The sequence below is a fragment of the Orussus abietinus genome, unplaced genomic scaffold (assembly GCF_000612105.2).
Source record: "Orussus abietinus isolate OABI.00-Male unplaced genomic scaffold, Oabi_2.0 scaffold93, whole genome shotgun sequence".
NCBI lineage: Eukaryota > Metazoa > Arthropoda > Insecta > Hymenoptera > Orussidae > Orussus > Orussus abietinus.
Window position 1 is genome coordinate 166,217 of NW_019394262.1, and position 19,292 is coordinate 185,508.

Sequence of the window (19,292 nt, forward strand, 5' to 3'; positions counted from 1 at the left end):
CCTCCGGCCTGCGGAACGAATCGACTGCCGAGCACCTGCGAGCACCTGCGGCGCGGGTTAGAGTGCGACCTGCGCCGCGTCGCGGATATTAATGTCTTTGTTCCAGGTCTCGATGCTGGTCGAGATGCAGAGGTCGAGAGAGATACAGAGAGCGAGGAAGGGACGGAGAAAAAGAGGGAGAGATAAGTGCCCGCCAGGCGTTTCGTGACGGATACAAAAAGCCGCTCTCTCGCGAGAGATTCCGCGCGATTATTAGTGCGGACGCGCAATGCGCGGCCACGGCGACACGTGAGGGGATCGTTACACGCGCGACCCTCGTTACTGGAAATCATCAGGTGGATCTCGAATCCAACAAATTCTCCCCTCGACAAATCTCCACGAGAAACGAAAAGTGAAACGGGTAAAAATCAAGGGCACCGGTATCCTTTGACTACAAGAGGATCTTTAGAAACCTTCGAGGCTTTACAATTTTTCTCATTGACAATACAGGTATGGGCTGTCACTCGTACCTTATCATACACTGACAGCCCGAAAAGCGTAACGAACGTGAACCACGGCGAAACGTTTGCGTGGTGGAACGGAAATTCAGATATAACTATTCGATGAAGAGGAAAATTCAAATATAACTATTTCAATTCCGACAAATTCCCCCCTCGACAAATCTCCAGGAGAAACGAAAAATAAAACGGGTAAAAATCAAGGGCACCGATAGTCTTCCGTCAATCCTTTATTCATAAACCTTAAGTTTGTTTCTTCCCGCCTATTTTCACTCCGACATTTTGTGTTATCGTTGCCATTAACAAATCAACCAATTTCCATCGATTAACCGCGGATATTTTCATTTCCGCGTTTAATTTAACTCCCAAGTATATTAAACCGCCGATTCTCGGTACACGTTAGCACTGACGTTTTACTAACCCGCGTTAAATCGGCAGTCCATCCTTTTATAAGTCAACATTTCTTCTCAAGTCTGTTATTTCATTCCAACATTTTGTGTTATCGTTGCCAATAACAAATCGGTCAATTTCCATCGATTAACCGGGGATATTTTTATTTCAGCGTCTAATTTAACTCCCAGGTATACTAAACCGCCGATTCTCGGTGCACGTTAGCGCTCACGTGTTACTAACCCGCGTTAAATCGGCAGTCCATCCTTTTATAAGTCAAAATTTCTTCTCAAGCCTGTTATTTCATTCCAACATTTTGTGTTATCCTTGCCAATAACAAATCGGCTAATTTCCATCGATTAACCGGGGATATTTTTATTTCCGCGCCTAATTTAACTCCCAGGTATACTAAACCGCCGATTCTCGGTGCACGTTAGCGCTGACGTTTTACTAAACCGTCGATTCTCGGTACACGTTAGCACTGACGTTTTACTAACCCGCGTTAAATCGGCAGTCCATCCTTTTATAAGTCAACATTTCTTCTCAAGTCTGTTATTTCATTCCAACATTTCGTGTTATCGTTGCCAATAACAAATCGGTCAATTTCCATCGATTAACCGGGGATATTTTTATTTCAGCGTCTAATTTAACTCCCAGGTATACTAAACCGCCGATTCTCGGTACACGTTAGCGCTGACGTTTTAGTAACCCGCGTTAAGTCGGCAGTCCATCCTTTTATAGTCAGTTTTTTCTCAAGCCCGTAACTTTTGTTTCGTAAGCTCGACTTGGCGAGCGTCGGGTTGCACGTTGCGCGTTGCTCGCTGATAACGCGAGTTACGCCGAGGAGTATTTAGAGGACGAGTCCAAGCTTCCAGGAAGTCAAAGGAGACGACCTCCCGGAGTTTCTGGAAGTCGGGGAGCGATCGAGTTCCCGCCGGAGGAGATTAATCGTTAGGGTCAGGCGCACCAACACTCGAGTTAAAACCCTTAATCAAGGATTACCTAACGGGCGATTAGCGCTACTCGCTCGATTTCGGGTGGTCACCTAACAGCGGACATTAAACCTCGATTAGTCTAACTTTCCTCGTCGTGAGTTCCACTAATCCGAGATTATCTAATCATTAAGGTGATACGAAATCGTCAAGCCAGAGAATCAATCGAACAAGGCACTTGAAGGTTAATCAATCAAACTAACTGAAATTTAAACACAGGACTTGGGAGTACCTAAGGAACGTCTCGACACTTTCCGAATTTCAATTTTCAACGAGCCTGAACAAAAGATTATTTGGTTTTTATGGGAATATCAAGGGTGTCAGAACCTTCCTAGGGTACTCAGAAGCGAAGTTTCAAAATTTCAGCCAATTCGGCGTAGCACCCTTCAAGAAAAGTGTCATCTCTAAAAAGCCCCTTCCTTAAAAGAGGTTTCCGCATCGCCTTAAGGTGACACGAAAGAATCATTCTACGTACACCAAGCGTGAAGATATTAAAAAACTTATCTCCAAACTGGATGCGCCGAATAATCTGAAACTTTTAACACGTGAGTTCCTAACGAAGGTCTGGAAGTTCAGGAAATTTCATTTTTCGACGAACGAAAAAATGTCTCTTTCTGGTTCTTGTCCGGGATGAACACACATTTTTCATTCGAGAAATGAAATCTCGCGAGTTTCAAGACTTTCCATTAGACCCTCTAGAATCACGTGTTAATGTTTGAGAGTATTCGGTGCGCCCGGTTTGGAGAAGTTTTAGAGATGTTCTGACTGTTTGAGGTACAGGACACTTTCATAGCACCTTAAGGGTCTATCAAAGCTATCCAGAACCACGGCTGGGGTGATCGGCCCTTAAAGGAAGATGTCCACTCACCAGTGTAGCACCAGGCCGGCCAGACGACGGGGCTCTCGGTGTCCAGCTCCCTCATGCTTTCAACATGTCGCGGACATATCCGCGCTGCTGGGGTCTCAGGGTCAGGTGTAGGGCTGGCCCCGATTCCAGGGGTCTGCGGAAGCCTGGGAAGCGTGCACCACCTGGATCCCTCGGGGATTCCGCTTCGGTACCGCCTCGGTTAGACTCCTAGATGGCCACTGGAGTCGTTGGTCGCGCCCTGGAGCCGATTCCCTGTGGCAGCTCCTGAGTTCGCAGTTGTCATGCTTCCCGGGCGCAGCTGCGACCGGGTCTTGGTCTCCCAAGGTCGGGCGTGATATTCGCGAGGCGCGATAACGCGCCGCTAGGTGACCGAGCGGCTGATACGGCACGGAAAGTGTGTCGTCGTTCGGCGCGGCCGATCCGCGAGCACCCGATAAGCGCGTCCGCCAGGCTCGCTCTCCGAATCTCAGGGAATGACGTCCACCAGATGCACCTGCTCCTCGAAAATTCCTCTTCAGCTCCCTACCAGGTCCACCTCGACCTGCGTCACCACTGGTCGGAGTATCATGAAATGACGTCCACCCTCGGCACTCGAGTCTCTTCGGCTCCGTTTCCGTAATTCCTTCCCAGACCCACCTCCACAGGAATCTCGGATAAGGCCCACCAGAAGCACCCGTGGGTATGTCTTATCACCTCCCTTATCCCAACATCCAGACCCGTCGACACCCTCGGCACTGTCCGAGTCTCAGGAACTGATGTCCATCGGATGGATCCGCAAGTTGCGTCTTCTCCAGAGTCCCCTATCTCGGCTTCTATCAGCTCCAAGGATCATCCGAGTTCCCTCTTCCAGTCGGAGGATCTCCGCGGAACGGACCACGTGGTCTTAACCCTCTGTCCTAGCCTTCCACAGGTGGGAGCGCGTCTCGGCCGCACCTGCGCCGCAAGTTCCACACCTCTGGGGGTCTTCTATCCTCGGTGGCGGTTCCTCCTAGGGTCGCCAGGCACCGTTTCACCTGTCCCAACCTGGGCTCGCAGCTCTCGGCACGCACTGGGGGAAGACACTGTCCGGAGAGGTCGTCACTTGACTGCCACTTCTGTCCCTGGGACAGGTTCGCGAGGTCGGGGCTAGAAATTCCGTCGGAACTCCGTCGGAACTCCGTTTTAACTCTTGGTCGCAGAGCGGAGCTCGGCCAGATCGGCGATCGCGGCGCGGTTGCGGCGCAGGTTGCGGCGCAGGTTGCGGCGCAGGTAGGCAGCCAGGAGTGGCACTTAGGTTGGTGCACCTGCCGCGAGAGTCCGCGTCGTAATGGGAGCGGGGCAACGGCGGCAGGTAGGCAGGCCCTCGACTCGTCAACACGAGGAGAAGGGGAATCAGTCACATGGCGAGCCAAGGCGGAGGCGAGGAGGTGGCTGGAAGGTGGAAGGTGGAAGGTCCCCGGTAGGTAGAGTAGGAGTATATCGCGGCTATCGCCGAATCCTCATACGTCGATGAGGCCGGGGAATTATCGGAGGAGGGACGAGGGCCTTTTTCGTCTGTTTTCGACGGGCCTTTTCAGGAACCCGCGAGGAGGGCCCCGGGAATTTCGCCGACTTCTGGGCCCACTTCCCTCGGCCTTTCCTGGTCTCCCGGATCGTTCTTTTTCCATTTCTGGAACCGATAACGCGACGTCTTGAAATGTGACCGTCTTCTTTGTACACATTTTCTTTTTCTTTCAAATTAATTTGTAAATGTAGTTGGTCCCTCATTTTCTATCATTTATAAATAAGCCCGGAGAATTATCGGAGGGACCAGGGCCTTTTTCGTTTGTCTTCGACGGGGCTTTTCAGGAACCCAAAAGGAGGATCCCAAGAATTTCACCGATTTCTGGGCCCACTTTCTGTGGCCCTGAACCTTAGGGACACTCGCTGGCGTCTAGGATCACGTTCTTTTTTTTTTTTCAACTAGAAACGATAAAACGGAGTCCCGACGTCTGACGTCTTGACCGTACCTATCTTTTCCGTCAATTTGTAAATAAACTTGATTTTTTCTTCCCTCTTGTCGGACCTTTTCGGTAACCCACCCCCTTCCTTCATCCCTGCCCACTTTTACCCCGGATTATTTTTTATTAACTTATAAACAAAGTCCACGACGTATCGGTAAGCGGTCCAAGGCGATCCGGAAGCCATGTTCCGTGCACGATAAAAGACCTCCATGCTTTTGGTACATGCTCCTACGGGAAAGGCTCCGCGTCGCGAAAGTCCGATAACCGGTGGCGTTCATGAATATATATTTATTATTTATGAGCAACGCCTTCTGCATCGACGCGTACCTCTGCAACCTGCCTACCTACGTACCTGCCTACCTACGGGCTACCTACAGTCAGGTACGTAGCAGGGGCAAGTGGGCAACGCATTACGTCTTCATATTTTTGCGAGGGCACGGTAATTAAAGGTGGACCGGCTAGGCAGGAGATGATTTATTGGGCCCGGGCTGCCCGATAAGATGGAGATAACCCGATATGGGGCCCTTTGTATCTTCTGGACCGACCGGATCGCTGCCCAGGACGACCTCGTTGGCCGCTGGCTACCATCGGCGTCCATCGCAGGTCTCCAACTCCCTTCGTCAGTTCTTCTTCGCGTTCCAGGACTCTCCCGGTGATTTCCAATCTGTATCCTGGACCTCCATTCGGGAAAGGTTCTCACGAATCAACAATTTCCCAATTATTAACACGATAAATGTCATTTCCTTTCAGGATTTTCATTATGCAGGTCCTGGTTTTCCTTCGTGTTAATTATTAACACGCTAGATGTTATTTTCTTTCACAATTTTCATTGTACAGGTACTAGTTTTCCCTAGTGTTAATTATTAACACCTTAGATGTTATTTTCTTTCACAATTTTCATTGTACAGGTACTAGTTTTTCTTCGTACTAATTATTAACACCTCAAATGTTATTTTCTCTTACTATTTTCATTGTACAGGTACTAGTTTTTTTTCGTACTAATTATTAACACTATTTATTAACGCACTAAATATTTTCTTTTACAATTTTCATTGTACAGGTACTAGTTTCCCTTGTATTAATCATTAGTCTGACGTATAGACACTCTGGATGCCACTTTTTTTGACAATTTCCATCGGACAGATAGGATTAAATTATTTATAATATTTATAATAATATTTTATAGTAAAGTCTTTTGCAATACTTGATTAAAAATCATTTATAATAATATTTTATAGTAATCTTTTGCAGTACGAATCGTTTTCTCCGTTGATTTACGATCTTCGGGATCAGAGAGAACAGTTCCGGTAAATAACAAAGACGACATTGTTCCGTTTTCGCATCCTCGAGTGATACTTTCGCGGCAAAAGCTGTTTGTAGACTGATCGTCGATACAGCTCGATGTCGGAATGTGGTCCTTTAAAAGGACACCAAAAGTTGTTTACATGCCAACATTGCGTCGATATTCCTGTTTACCCCACATTCCACGATTTATCAAAGAATAGAAACCGTGTATCCTTATTTACTCGAGTCTATTTCAGTGAAATAATTATTCATTGAATTGACAAAATATCTCATTGGTTCAATGAATGTTTTTTTTTTCTCTCGGTGTATAAATTGGTACTCATGCCTCACTTTTAGTGTTAAAAAATTATCTGCAGTTCATAAACGGCTATAATTCTTTTAGTATTTTATATTATATTATAGTATTTTATAGTATATATATATTATAGTATTTTAACACCAGAAGTGAAGTACTGATTGAAGGCATAGAACAGAAACTTCACTATGCACCTTTCCGTTCCATTCTTTTAGAAATCTGTTTCACCAGAAATACTAAATTCGAAAATCCAGGATATTCACAGGCAATTTCTCTTTACGGCTAGATTCATGAAGCTAATCCTTGAATTTCCTGTATCTACGTCTTAAAACTAAAATCCCGGCCGTGTAAACAGAGCGAAGGTACCTAGGATCCCTCGCATCGTCAAAAAAGGAGCGTTCCTATAATTACAGTGATAATAAAATAAAAAGTGATAATAAACTAAAAAGCGAGATCAAAGAAGAGGATTAGGTACTTCCAATAAGGCCCCGAAAGCCGCTTGCATTTTCCAGGTCGCTTGAGGGGTCAACGAGACCGAAACAAGAAAAGGCGGTAGAAAAGGAAAAGAGGAAGAAGAATAACAAGGCGAGAAATGAAGAATCTCCCGGAGATTCCCGCGGGCCTTTATCCGGGAATATTCCCGTTAATCGTGAGATAAATATCGAGGCATAAACACGCCGGGTTATTTCCCGTAAATCACGGCTGATTTCGTCCTGGGCCCGGAGGAGCATATTTTATCCACGAGGGGATCCGTTGGGTTCTCAGGTGGATCATCGATAGAAACGAGAGGGCGACGACTCTCTGGATTGGGCATTAAAAAACGGTCCTGGGCCGGCCCGAGGGGTGGGGAGAGGACGCGGCATTAATCCCACGTAGGACTGACGTCGAGAGAGCCGAAGAGCCTCCTCTCTCTCGGTCCCCCTCAAGTCGGGGCCCTACGGGCCCCCGAACGCGACAAAACGACCGAGGGGCCCGAGTCCCAATTTTCAAATTTAATTGAGACGTCGCCGGGCCACTAAAATCCGACGTCAGCGATACGACGCTCGGCGTCCCGAGGGGGCCCGTCCTCCTCTCGGGCCCACTCCGGGGAGATACTACTATCTCGCGACGACTGGGCCCACTTGGATTCGGTCCCGGGGAGACGAGCGTCCGGTTTTATGGGGCCTTTGATTTACGGCGGGCTTCGGCCCGCGCATAATTTGTAGCCGCGCGTGTATTTAATTTGTCGAAAAGCGCTCGCGGGAAAGACCGCGCCGGTGGCGCCATCCGCCGGGAGCGAGCGGGGCCTCGGGCCCCGATAAGGGGCCGTTGGGAATTTTTATTGTGATGCGCGTTAATGTTTACGCGATGTCCGCGGACCCGCGTCCGATCGCGGCCGGTAATTAGGGCCGAAAAAAGGCGTCGGCCGGGTGACGTTTACGACGCGGTCCGCGGCCGACGTTAAGGCCCCGGATAAGGCCCGGCGACGTTTCGAGGTTTTTAGGAGGCTCTCTCGCAACTCGGGAGAAATTCCGACCGCGGCTTCTGGGAAGCGGGCCTCCGCGAGCGGAACGACGATATTCCCTGCGAGACCTCGGACGGGGCCCGTCCGCCTTCCTAGACCCGGCAGAGAATTCCCCTCTTTCTCTATCCTGTGCAAATCCCGCGAATTTAACCGCCGGCAATCGGGGACCGTAAAACTCGGCGATAAAATCGCTCTAAACGGGGACGGCCGATCAGCCGTGAAGCGGCGAGTTGCCGCGAGATTTCGTTCGATCAATCTCCGCTCGTCTTCGCCGGGTCGGCCATCTTGGATTCCCCGGAAGATGCCCATCTCGCCGTTCCCGTATAGCCGTGCTGTTTTACTTCTCTCTCCTCGTCGCTTTCCTTTCTTGGGTTAATTTTGAAATTTCTGAAAGCAGGAACCCAGTTTTCCAGAAATCGAGCGGCGAGTTGCCGCGAGATTTCGTCCGATCAATCTGCGCTCGTCTTCGCCGGGACGGCCATCTTGGATTCCCCGGAAGATGCCCATCTCGCCGTTCCTGTATAGCCGGGCTCTTTTCTTCTCTTTCCTCGTCCCTTTCCTCTCTTGGGCTAATTTTGAAATTTCTGGAAGCAGGAACCAAGTTTTCCAGAAATCGAGCAGCCAGTTGCCGCGAGATTTCGTCCGATCGATCTCCGCTCGCTTCTCCAGGTCAGCCATGTTGGATTCCCCGAAAGATGCCCATCTCGCCGTTCCCGCACATCCGCGCTCTTTCCCTCTTTCTTCCTTTTCTTCGTTAACTCCGAAAACACCAGAAAACAGGAAGCAAGCTTTCCATAAGTCCAGCAGCGGATTATCCTGAGATTTCACCGATCGATCTCCGCCCTTCTTCTCCAAGTCGGCCATCTTGGATTCCCCGGAAGAAGCCCATCTCGCCGTCCTCACCCAATCGCGTTCGATTCTTCTTCTTCCTCCTATCTTTCCCCCTTCCCCAGTTCCTGAAGTTTCAAAACAAAAAATATAAAAACAGAAACCAAGAGACCAGAACTCAGCAAGTGACTTTCCACCTCGCCGATTGAGAGATCTCAGGATTCGTCTTGGTCCATCTTCCGCGATCTGGAAGCCCGGGGGATCGTTTCGTGGGATTAAGATCGACAGGGGGCGGTGATTTTCGCGTCGGCTATCCGGGAGTAATCCGCGGCTCGAGGGACCAACCATTCCTGGATCCACTTTGCTGGAGATCTCCGATTATGGGCCCCGTTTCGCCGCGTCCAAGGGCGAGCCAAGATGGCCAGATAATCGGCTCTGGAGCGCGGTGATGGCCAATTAGCGAGCCGCGATTACTAATTTATCGAGGGGGAAGAGGGCTTCCGCGAGCGGGCCGCGCAAGCGCGTCACTCGTTCGCCAAAATGGCCGCCGCGATGACACCTCCCGAACCGATCGGGCCGATAATGCGACTATTTACGAGCGATAATTCACGATTCCTGTCGGCACTCGGCCTGGCCACGGGGAGGAGGAAGAGGAGCGATGATGCCCCGGTTAGTCCCCATGGGTCCCAGGCGCGAACCTGGAACCGCAGGTGATGGACATCCATTAGCGTCGTCGGCGCGCTTAGTTTTCGTCGGCCGTAAATAATGATCACTTAATTAGCCGGTCAGATGTCTAATTACTTTTACCTGGCCGGCCGTCGATATTTCTCCGTTGGAATCGTTCCTCGTCAACATCCAACGCGCTCGGATTCAGGTGAAACCTCACCTGGGAACGGGTTTCCGGTCCCCGGAATGTGTGGTTCTGAATATGGAGGAGCCCGACGAAATTTGACACGGGGCGGAGAGAAAAGGGATTTTGAAACCCCCGGGTGGACGTTGCGACATATCCGTAGTCGAGATGTGCCCGGGAGATCATCGGGAGGTTCTTCGATGACGTTCCGATGGGATGTGAATCGTTTTCCCTGTCACCGTGGGGAAAAGTGAGGAGGAAATCATTGACTAAGTCTAGCCCTAGCTAGGGTTTCCAGCTAGGGTTTCCATCTAGGGGTTTTCTGACCCACCCAGGGTAGACCCTGGAGGGCATGAATGGCTAGGCTACCTAGACAACTCTTCCTGGTCATCATCATCTTAATATCAGGATTTAAACCGATATCCAAGTCAATCTTTCCTGGCCGGTTGACATCCAGTGAGGATTTAACTTGGTACCCAAAACGTTTCCCCATCAACACCGAACCAAAACCTCCTCGGCACTTAATACGTCATCTAGAACAAGTTTATCCAGTCTTTTAGCTTCTATCAGGGTTCTCCGTAAAAACGAATTATAAATCAACGCAATCTCATCCGATTCTTGGTCTGGGGCAAGTTTGAACGTCCTAGTTCGGCCCTGAAACGAAAAGTGTAACGCATCAACGTAGGCCCTGCATAGATAGGTTGGAGCCCTAGGTAGGTTTAAGACGGAGCCCTTGCAGATTTTCTACGTGCGCAGGGGGACCATTAACCGCGGTATCATTCATGCAGTCCGGATGTACGAGTCCGTGGAAATAAATAAATAAATAAATAAATAAATCCCAAGCCTCGGGTGATCGTCATTGCGGCCCGTGACGAGCGGCGGTTCAGGCGCGGGCGCGGGCTCGGCTCGGGCTCGGCGAGCCCGCGCGCGGCACAAAGTGCAATTTCATAATTTTTGCCTCGTAAAATCCGAGCAATGAGCGACGTAAAAATGAATAACTGGAGGAGCGTTCAACCCGTGGGTTCGCGACGTCGGAGAGCACACCTCTCCTCCTCGGGCGGCGAGGAGGACGAGGGAACCCGCGCGTTACGGGAGACGTCCTCCCGCCGGGGCTGGGATTTTTATCTTCCGGGTAGAATAGATTATCTTTATTTACGAGCAATCTGCGGGACGAGCAAATTGTTTGGGAACGAGGGCCGCTTATTTAAAAGCCGTAAACCATTCAATAGCTGCGACTCGGTTGAAGTCCCCGGGGATCACTGGTCGTCGCCGTGACGGCGGCCCGCGACTCGCCGCTCCGGAAGTCCTGGACGAGCATTCGATCTTTGGATCAACATTCTACATCCTGGACGAGAATTCGGTGTCCTGGAAAAGCATTCGATCCTGGACGAGGATTCGGCATTTTGGACAAGAATTCGGTTTCCTGGAAAAGCATTCGGTGTCCTGGAAGAGCATTCGGTGTCCTGGAAGAACATTCGCTCCTGGACGAGAATTTGGCATTTTGGACAAGAATTCGGTATCCTGGAAAAGCATTCGACATCCTGGATGAGAATTCGGAGTCCTGGAAGAGCATTCAGCATCCTGGACGAGAATTCGGTGTCCCCGAAGAGCATTCGCTCCTGGACGTGAATTCGGCATTTTGGACCAGGAATTCGGTATCCTAGACGAGCATTCGGTGTCCTGGAAGAGCATTCGATCCTGGACGAGGATTCGGCATTTTGGACAAGAATTCGGTATCCTAGACGAGCATTCGGTGTCCTGAAAGAGCATTTGCTCCTGGACGTGAATTCGGCATTTTGGACAAGAATTCGGTATCCTGGAAGAGCATTCAGCATCCTGGACGAGAATTCGGTGTCCTGGAAGGGCATTCGCTCCTGGACGTGAATTCGGCATTTTGGACCAGGAATTCGGTATCCTGGACGAGCATTCGGTATCCTGGATGAACATTCGATCTTGGACGAGAATTCGGTGTCCTGGAAGAGCATTCGATCCTGGACGAGAATTCGGCATTTTGGACAAGAATTCGGTATCCTGAAAGAGCATTCAGCATCCTGGACGAGAATTCGGTGTCCTGGAAAAGCATTCGATCCTGGACGAGAATTCGGCCTTTTTGGACAAGAATTCGATATCCTGGAAGAGCATTCGACATTCTGGACGAGAATTCGGTGTCCTGGAAGAGCCTCCAGCCCCTTCAGCACCTCCAGCTCCTCCAGCACCTCCAGCATCTTCTCCCACCTCCATCTCCGGCGAAGAAAAGGTCCGGTGGAAATCGTCCGGGACGTGCCCGTGGGTGCATCCACCACTCCTGGCCGCGCCAGGTGGGAGAGGACTCTCGGCGCGATCTAACGGGGACGTCCATTTGCGTAATTCGCCGCTCGCGAGCGGAGCAGCCTTCTCGAGGTCGAGCCTCGCGGAAGACGGGGCTCGGGGAGGAGGTCGAGGCGCCTCGGTTTCTCCGAACGGCCTCTCTCTCCCTCTCTCTCTCTTTCCCCGGCCCCTTCGTGGTCCGCCGAGTGTGAAATCCGACTCAATGGCCCGTAAATGACAGAAATTAAGTCGCTACCCCGAGCGTTCGCGGAACGCCCGTCGAGGAGGTGCCGGGCCAACCTCGGGACCCCAGCAAACCCGGTCCTTGCCGATCCATTCTTCTGGGTTACGGGTGCGAGAGCTGCGCCTCTCCTCGCTCTCCTTCCACCTGGGCCTGTCTCTTTTTCCGGAATACCTCGGTCGTCGAACCCAACGGCGACCGATTTCGTTTTGCTCGTCTCCCGCGCGGAATTCACCGCGCCGGTGCCCAAGGAGGTGAGGCACCAGCCGGAACGCCGCCGAGGAGAGGCTTGGGGATCGGTACCGACGACGGGTTTTCGGGTGTCAACACCTTCGCGGAGGTTCCGGTACCACCGGAATCACGCAGAAGGTATCGAGGGTCACGATGGGATTCGATTTCCGAGACAAAAACGGTCGGGAAGGAAATATTTCTCCCTGAGGATGAGAAGAGAGATCGGAAGAAATGTGAAGGGGTTCTTTCGTTGGGAATTTTTGTTGAAAATTTAATATTTCTGAAGTGTAGAGACCTTCTTTGGATGCTCTCGAGTCACGTCCTTAAATCCCAGTTAGTTATGTGGGATACCCTTAAGAAAAAGTGTATTATTGTAATGGGTTGCTTTGCGGAGGTTTCACCCCACCTTAAGTGTAGCTTCGAATATTTCCCCATTTCCGGTGGGTTGACGCGCCGCGCTCAGTGGGACTCCCCCTAATTCGTCGCGTTCCAGGAGGAAGGAACGAAAGAGAGGAAACGAAGAGGGTTCGGAATCATCCGACCCAAATGAAGGCCACGAAGAGCGCGGATGCCGGAGGTGACCTACGCCACCGAGGTGGAGGCCAACCCGGGATCCCCAGGACGATCCAAGGAGCGGAGAAAGAGGCAGGAGAGGAGGAAGCCGAGGGAATGGAGGGAGGAGGAAGAAACCGAAGGAGGATAGGAAGAGGAGCACAGCGCCTCGGAGCGGCCTCGGGTGCCGGGCGGGGCTCGGATGTTTATCCCGGTCGACCTCACCTTCCTCCTCCTTCTCGCTCCCACCTCCGCCGGACCCTCGCGAGAGCGACGAGGACGGCTTAGAATGAACGGCGGAGCGCGAGAGACCGATGTACACGTAGAAAGAGAGAGCGAGAGAGGCAGAGAGGAGAGCGCGCCCTCGGCGATCCGGCCAAGCGGATTGCCGCGTTGCATCCACGTTATACGCGTGCTCTTGTTGCTCGGTCGAGCTGCAGTGGCGTCGCAGACCGAGTCTCTTAACCCCCAATAGCCGAGACTCCAAAATCCCGGAGAGTGATGATTCCCGTCCAGAAAGTCCTGCGGAACTTGCTGGTAACGTGGATGGAGAGTGGAGGTGCCCAGGTACGGACCACCTCCCAAACGTCGATCTTGAACAAGACCGGGAAGACCCAGGTCGCTTCAAGCCCTTCTTGACCTAACGAGCGTGCTTTTGCTAGAGTTCCCCAGGTTGTGGGGTCGATCTACCCATGGTCCACCTTGGACATCTACCTGAGATCGTCCCGGCAAGACCTGGGCCTCTTCAAGGCACCATGGTCCACCAACACCGGTTTCGGTGATGGTCACCAAATCGGGAGGTCACTCCATTCATAGTCCAGGAGTCTATCTTAGACAGCCCAGCAAGATCCAGGACCCGCTGAGTCGTTGGTAACCCAACTAGTGGGCTCTTTCCTGTGTTACTTAAGTTGTAAGGTCCTTCCATCCACCATCCATCTCGCAGGTGCCCATCTCGGACAGCCCAGGTCCCTTCAAACGATTCCTGCCGCATCGCCACCGCCTTTTCCGGTGTTCCCCAGGTCGAGAGGTCGTCCAGGCCTCTCTGACCTCCGCCCAAGTCACTTCCGGTCCCCGGGCTGCGCTGATTCCGGAGATCTCGGCGAGAGATCCGCACGCCGTGACTCCGTGGCCCCGTGACGACCCGGCAGGCGTTTGCTCTTGTTTTGCCCGGTACCAGAAGGGAAGTGGGCAGAGGCTCGAGGAGAGCAGCGATCGGCCGAGTGGTGGTAGCAGGTTCTGCTCGGTAGTGATAGCCGGCACATATCGGAGGCGATGGCGCTGCTGGTGGTGATGGTGGTGCCCGGTGTGGTAGTGGAACTCGAAGACGGTAAATAAGAGTAAGAAGGCGAGGAGCACCGGGGGCACGGGCCGGCATCCAACGCCTAGCCTCCGAGGCAGCCGAGTGTCTTGCTTCCGCGCGTTGCAGCCATGGCAGCGGTTCCCTCATCATTGTAATTACTTCGCGAGGATGTACCCGGTATATTGGATCATTATCGATCGCTCCATATCTCCCACCTAGGGCCTAAGTATAGGCCGCGTGGCGGTTTTCTGTCCCTCTCCCCTTTCGATTCAAAGACCCCCCTTTCCAGAATGCCCCGTAAGTCGCACCGGGCACGTACGATGGCCTAACTGCTCGGTAGCCTCTGATCAAACACAGATCGATCGGACATCCTGGCAGGGTTGAATCGTACACGTCCAGCAAATCTGACCACAGCCTAGCCAGGATATGCCAGCCTACCAATGTAGGACGTGGAGTACTCCGGAACGTCACGCTCTTCCGTGCAGTGTCTAGGTAGGACGCCTCAAATGGACACAACAAATGAAGAATCGGACAAATTTATGGTAACGCGGAATTAGATTCCGCGCAGGCCCTGGCTAGGCGCTGCGGAAGGGTCTAGATCTAAATAGGAAGCTTCGGATTGACGGCAAAATTATTTTTGGTGGAGGGCTTGGCCCTATCTAGGGTTTCCACGATAGGGCTACCTAGCCCTATCCAGGGGAAACCCTAGCTAGGGCTCGGATACTCGGATTTTCTAGCCAGTTATCCAGAACGAGGTCTTCGGTGGCTTTCGAAGACAAGAGTGAGTTACGAGTTTTCCTAAGTAAAATGGTAATCCTGTTCGTAACTAGCAGCGCGGATGGGCAGCGTTAGGGAGATCGTTCTCCGGGCCAGGGAGAGATCGTTTCCACCCGATCAGGTGGGGATCGGAATGCCGTGGAAATCCGATCGGTCTTCGACTCGGCGACCGCGACGACGGGCCCCGCTTCCGCTTCGGAGAGCGCCGAAGTCGCGGGACGAGATAATGATCAGTTAGTCCCGATACGTCCGACGAATCCGGGGCTCGCTTTCTCGGGCCCCGGAGCCCTCAACCGAGCGCGATGAACCTGCGACCCCGTCGGGGCCCTACGTGGTCCTTTGTGGGGCCTTTTGTGGTCAGCGATCCGCACCGCCGACCGCGACGGGATCGAAGGGTCGCCAAGGAGAGGTTCCGAGCTGGCAGCGAAGATGCCGAGGGACCTGGAGAACGATCCGAGAACGATAACCATGGCCCACTTGCGAGTAGAGTAAATACATCATACCTGACGTTGATCCTAAAAAATTTTCCGCATGGAGTAGATGCATCATACCTGACGTCGACTCTCCAAAATTCTACGCATGGAGTAAATGCATCATACCTGACGTTACTCCTAAAAAATTGTACGCTTGGAGCAAATGCATCATACCTGACGCTGATCCTCCAAACTTCTGCACGATAGCCGAAGCTGATGCCCAAAAATTTCGAATCTCCCCTGAGGTAGACACCACAATATCCTCCACATCTCGTGCAAGTCTCTCCCCAGAATGTCTAACGTTAGTCTCCCAGCAATCGCCAGAAGAATATAGAAAACAGGTACCCAGCTGACAGCTATTTCACGCAATACGCGTTCTTCTCTTATAATCTCAGCGATTCCCTGCAATCCTTCAAGTCACAACCAGAAAGCTCAGTCCACCACGCGACTGATACGGCAAATCCCCAAAGCGCTCAGAATATTTTGATCCCTCACAACCCCAAAATTCTGGCGCGGACCCTCAGCATCCCAAGTAGCTCCCGAAGCCCCCGACCCGGTGAGCCCCGCCAGGACGGAGAAAAGCGAAGGAAGGTCCTACAAATGAACAGGAAAGGGCTACTCTGTACACCCCAGCAGGTGGCAAGACCCCAGACCCGGCCCTAGGTGGAGCCGCGGGGAGCCGACGTGGCAACGGGAGCGCATCGGGAGATCCGCGGCCGATAGTCCCTCGGGTGCATCATCGCGCTCCCGCAGGCGCGCATCTAGCCGAGAGAGAAAGAGAGTCTGGAAGGAGCCGTGGAAAGAGAGCCCCTCTGTCTCTCTCTGCCCCGACCTATTCGCCGTGTACGCGGCTCAGGTGTAAAACCGTTGATTGCCGTAGCAGTATTTTCTCTTGGCCAGTTGGTAGCGGTGGGCGTGACGGGCACGACCGAAGGGAGACGGCCAAGGCCTCCTCGACGAGAGAGCTACCGCGATTATGTTTATTATACCGGATAGCACGCGTGTGCGTGCCGGCCGTGGGTCCGCACCCACACGCCCGAGACACGCCGCGATCGGGACGGAGGGCCTTGACATTTCGCCGATTGGAAATCGATCCTGATCGAGCCATCCCGAGGACTCGCTGCCAAAGCGAGATATCGGGGGTGACGTCGATCGACGCGCTCTACTTTTCCCATAACTTGGACATCATCGTCCGGTCTGATGACAGTTCAGTATACACGTGGAAAACTGACGAGAAAATCTTAGATGGCACATGGGCCCTAGCCAGGGCTTCCATGATAGGGTCACCTAGCCTCGACCTATTGTTGCCTATCTTTCTGAACTATTACTCCCAGATTTGCACTTAAAATTCAATAATTCACAAATCATGAACTTTATGGTGGAATTAACGCGCGAACACGTGGAATTTAATTACTTCTTTCTAGGTAATTCTGCTCGATTACTTTGTTATTGGGTAATGGTAGGGTGCCCTAGGTAGGGTTTCCAAAAGGGCGACGTTTCAATCTAAGCCCTACATCGATAGAGCCTAGACCTAGTATTGCCTATCTTTCTGAACTATTACTCCCAGATTTGCACATAAAATTCAATCGTTCACAAATCATGAACTTTATGATGGATTTAACGCGCGAACACGTGGAATTTAATTACTTCTTTCTAGGTAATCCTGCTCGATTACTTTGTTATTGGGTAATGGTTGGGTGCCCTAGGTAGGGTTTCCAAAAGGGCGACGTTTCAATCTAAGCCCTACATCGATAGGGTTGCGTCTTATCAAGGCCCTAGCGGATTTTCTACCCAGGTAGATCCGTTTTTGCAATCCAATCGCAGGAAAAAGTGGAGTAACAGGTTACAGTCGACGCTTCCTGGTTCCTTCTGGCTTGACCGAAAGTGGAGGAACGATTTCGCGTGGAAGCGAATCAGAATTCGAGCCGTGTCCAGGGAGTCGGGGGGTCAGGAGCCCCCGCCAGGTCGGGGCCCAGTCGATCCGTGCCCCGTTCATTAATCGCGGCGATAATCACGGGTACAGTGGGCGGCATAAATAACGCCCGGGCGGTCAGGATTTACGGCGTCGCGTGACGCTCTCCTTCCCCATCCTGATCCTCTGGCCCGCGTCAAAGCGCGACCCGTCGCGACGCCCTCTTTCTCGCGGGGCGAATCCTGGGGGAAGAGGCGAAAAACCCCGTTGCGTGCCACGCTCCCGACGGAGCTTGTTCAATTTACATAAACACGTACTCATTGATTGCTAGACCAGATTGCCGAGCGTTATTACTTCTACGGGCAGTTAACTCCTTAAGGCTGGAGCGCCCCTGCGGAGGCATTGCGAATGGCCGATACATTGTGGGCCCTCCTCGAAGGGAGGGTTTCGAGGTGCTGGTGAACGGAGAAGAGCCCTATCGAATTCCCAACATGAGACCTGCCTCCGAAGGCACCTCGATTCCTTATCCTCAGATCATCGATCCACTCGGACGCTAAAGTCCGATCATCAATCGCGAGTGTGAAACGTTACCCATTTCGCCAACCACCGCAATTGGTTTCTTAACTGGAGTGCAGCTTTTAAGGCCACGTGAAATACGTCTTATATCAGTCGATCCCAGAAAAATTGCACTTTTCCAATAAAGTCCAAGGCCAAACGGCATCCCGGTAAAATATTTTGCCTAAATTCACTTATAGAAACCTCTTTTCTGCTCAACGACAGGCGGGCGTTAAGAATTTAATTTGACATTGTTTTAGGATTTCATTTCATATTTTAGGATCTAATTTGACATTTAAAACAATTATCCAGGCTTTAAGGTGACGTGCTAGTGGCATCGAAGAGGTCTCGTTTACGAAATTTCTACAAAGCTCTTTAAAATTTAGATACGCAAATTTTGAAAAAAAAAAATTGAAACTTCATGGGTGTTAGGACTTTCTTTCCAGCCTCCATATTCAGGTTTTAAAGTTCTAAACGATTCGGTACATCCAGGTTGGAGAAGAGTTTCACGAACGATTGACCTCTCGGATGCAACTCTGAGATCCCCTTAAGGTGACATGAAAGGGTAATTCTATATATATAAAACGCCAAAACATTTATAATACTTTTCTTCAAACTGGGTGCACCGAATCATTTGAAACTTCAACGCGTGATAACGGAGGCCCTAAAGAAGAACGCGATGCTCGTGAAATTTCCCTTTTGCACAAAAACATGTGATCTTGGTTCTAGTCCAGAGTAAATAAAAAAAATAAAAAATGAAATTTCACGGGCATCGCGTTCTTCCTTAGGGCCTCCATAATCACGTGCTAAAGTTTCGAATGATTCGGTGCACCCGAATAGAATAAAATGACCCTTTCATATCCCCCTAACATGCAAAAACGAGGGTCGAGGTGATCCCATCGCCAAGGGGTGGTGCAATAAGAGGACTCACCGAATCCGTAGCGGAAGGTCGTCGCGACGTCGCCGAAGCCGTTCCTCTCGGGATCTGAAACCAGAGGGGACTCGATTAGAATCGGCAGGAGGGGCCCATCGATCGCAGGGCATCGATCAAGGATCAATGGGGCCCGAGTGGTCCGGGATGCCAGGGCGCCACCCACGTCGCGACTGCTTAGCATGCGCGCCGGACGGAGCGGAGCCATCGGACAGGGTTAACTAATACGACCGGGCCGATATCTCTCCCTTTCTTTCCCCCTGCGGTTGATTAGAAATCCGTCGATAAATCAGCGGGACGAGCGACCCGGCCGGCGGGGCGGATCGGTAATTGATCGGCTACGGGGGGCGCGATCCGCGACTTCCGCGGAGTCCTGTGGCCCGCGAAGTACCTCGGCGGGTCCCGAGCGGATTGCGCGGTAACGAGATAATTAAATCAATAAGAGAGCCGGCCGCTCGGGGCCGATCGGACGCGGCTTTAATTGGACGATCGGGCCCCCGAT

At 51.7% G+C, this 19,292-nt stretch overlaps 1 protein-coding gene across 1 annotated transcript in view; it reads right to left on the reverse strand.

Moving 5' to 3' along the window:
- LOC105700657 overlaps positions 1-4,662 on the reverse strand; it is a 78,956-nt gene extending 74,294 nt beyond the window's left edge. Inside the window, exon 1 of the mRNA XM_012426709.2 lies at positions 2,748-4,662. Coding sequence (XP_012282132.1) covers positions 2,748-2,802 — 55 coding nt within the window. The 5' untranslated portion in view covers positions 2,803-4,662. The remainder of the gene's footprint in view (positions 1-2,747) is intronic.
- Positions 4,663-19,292: the final 14,630 nt, after the last annotated feature.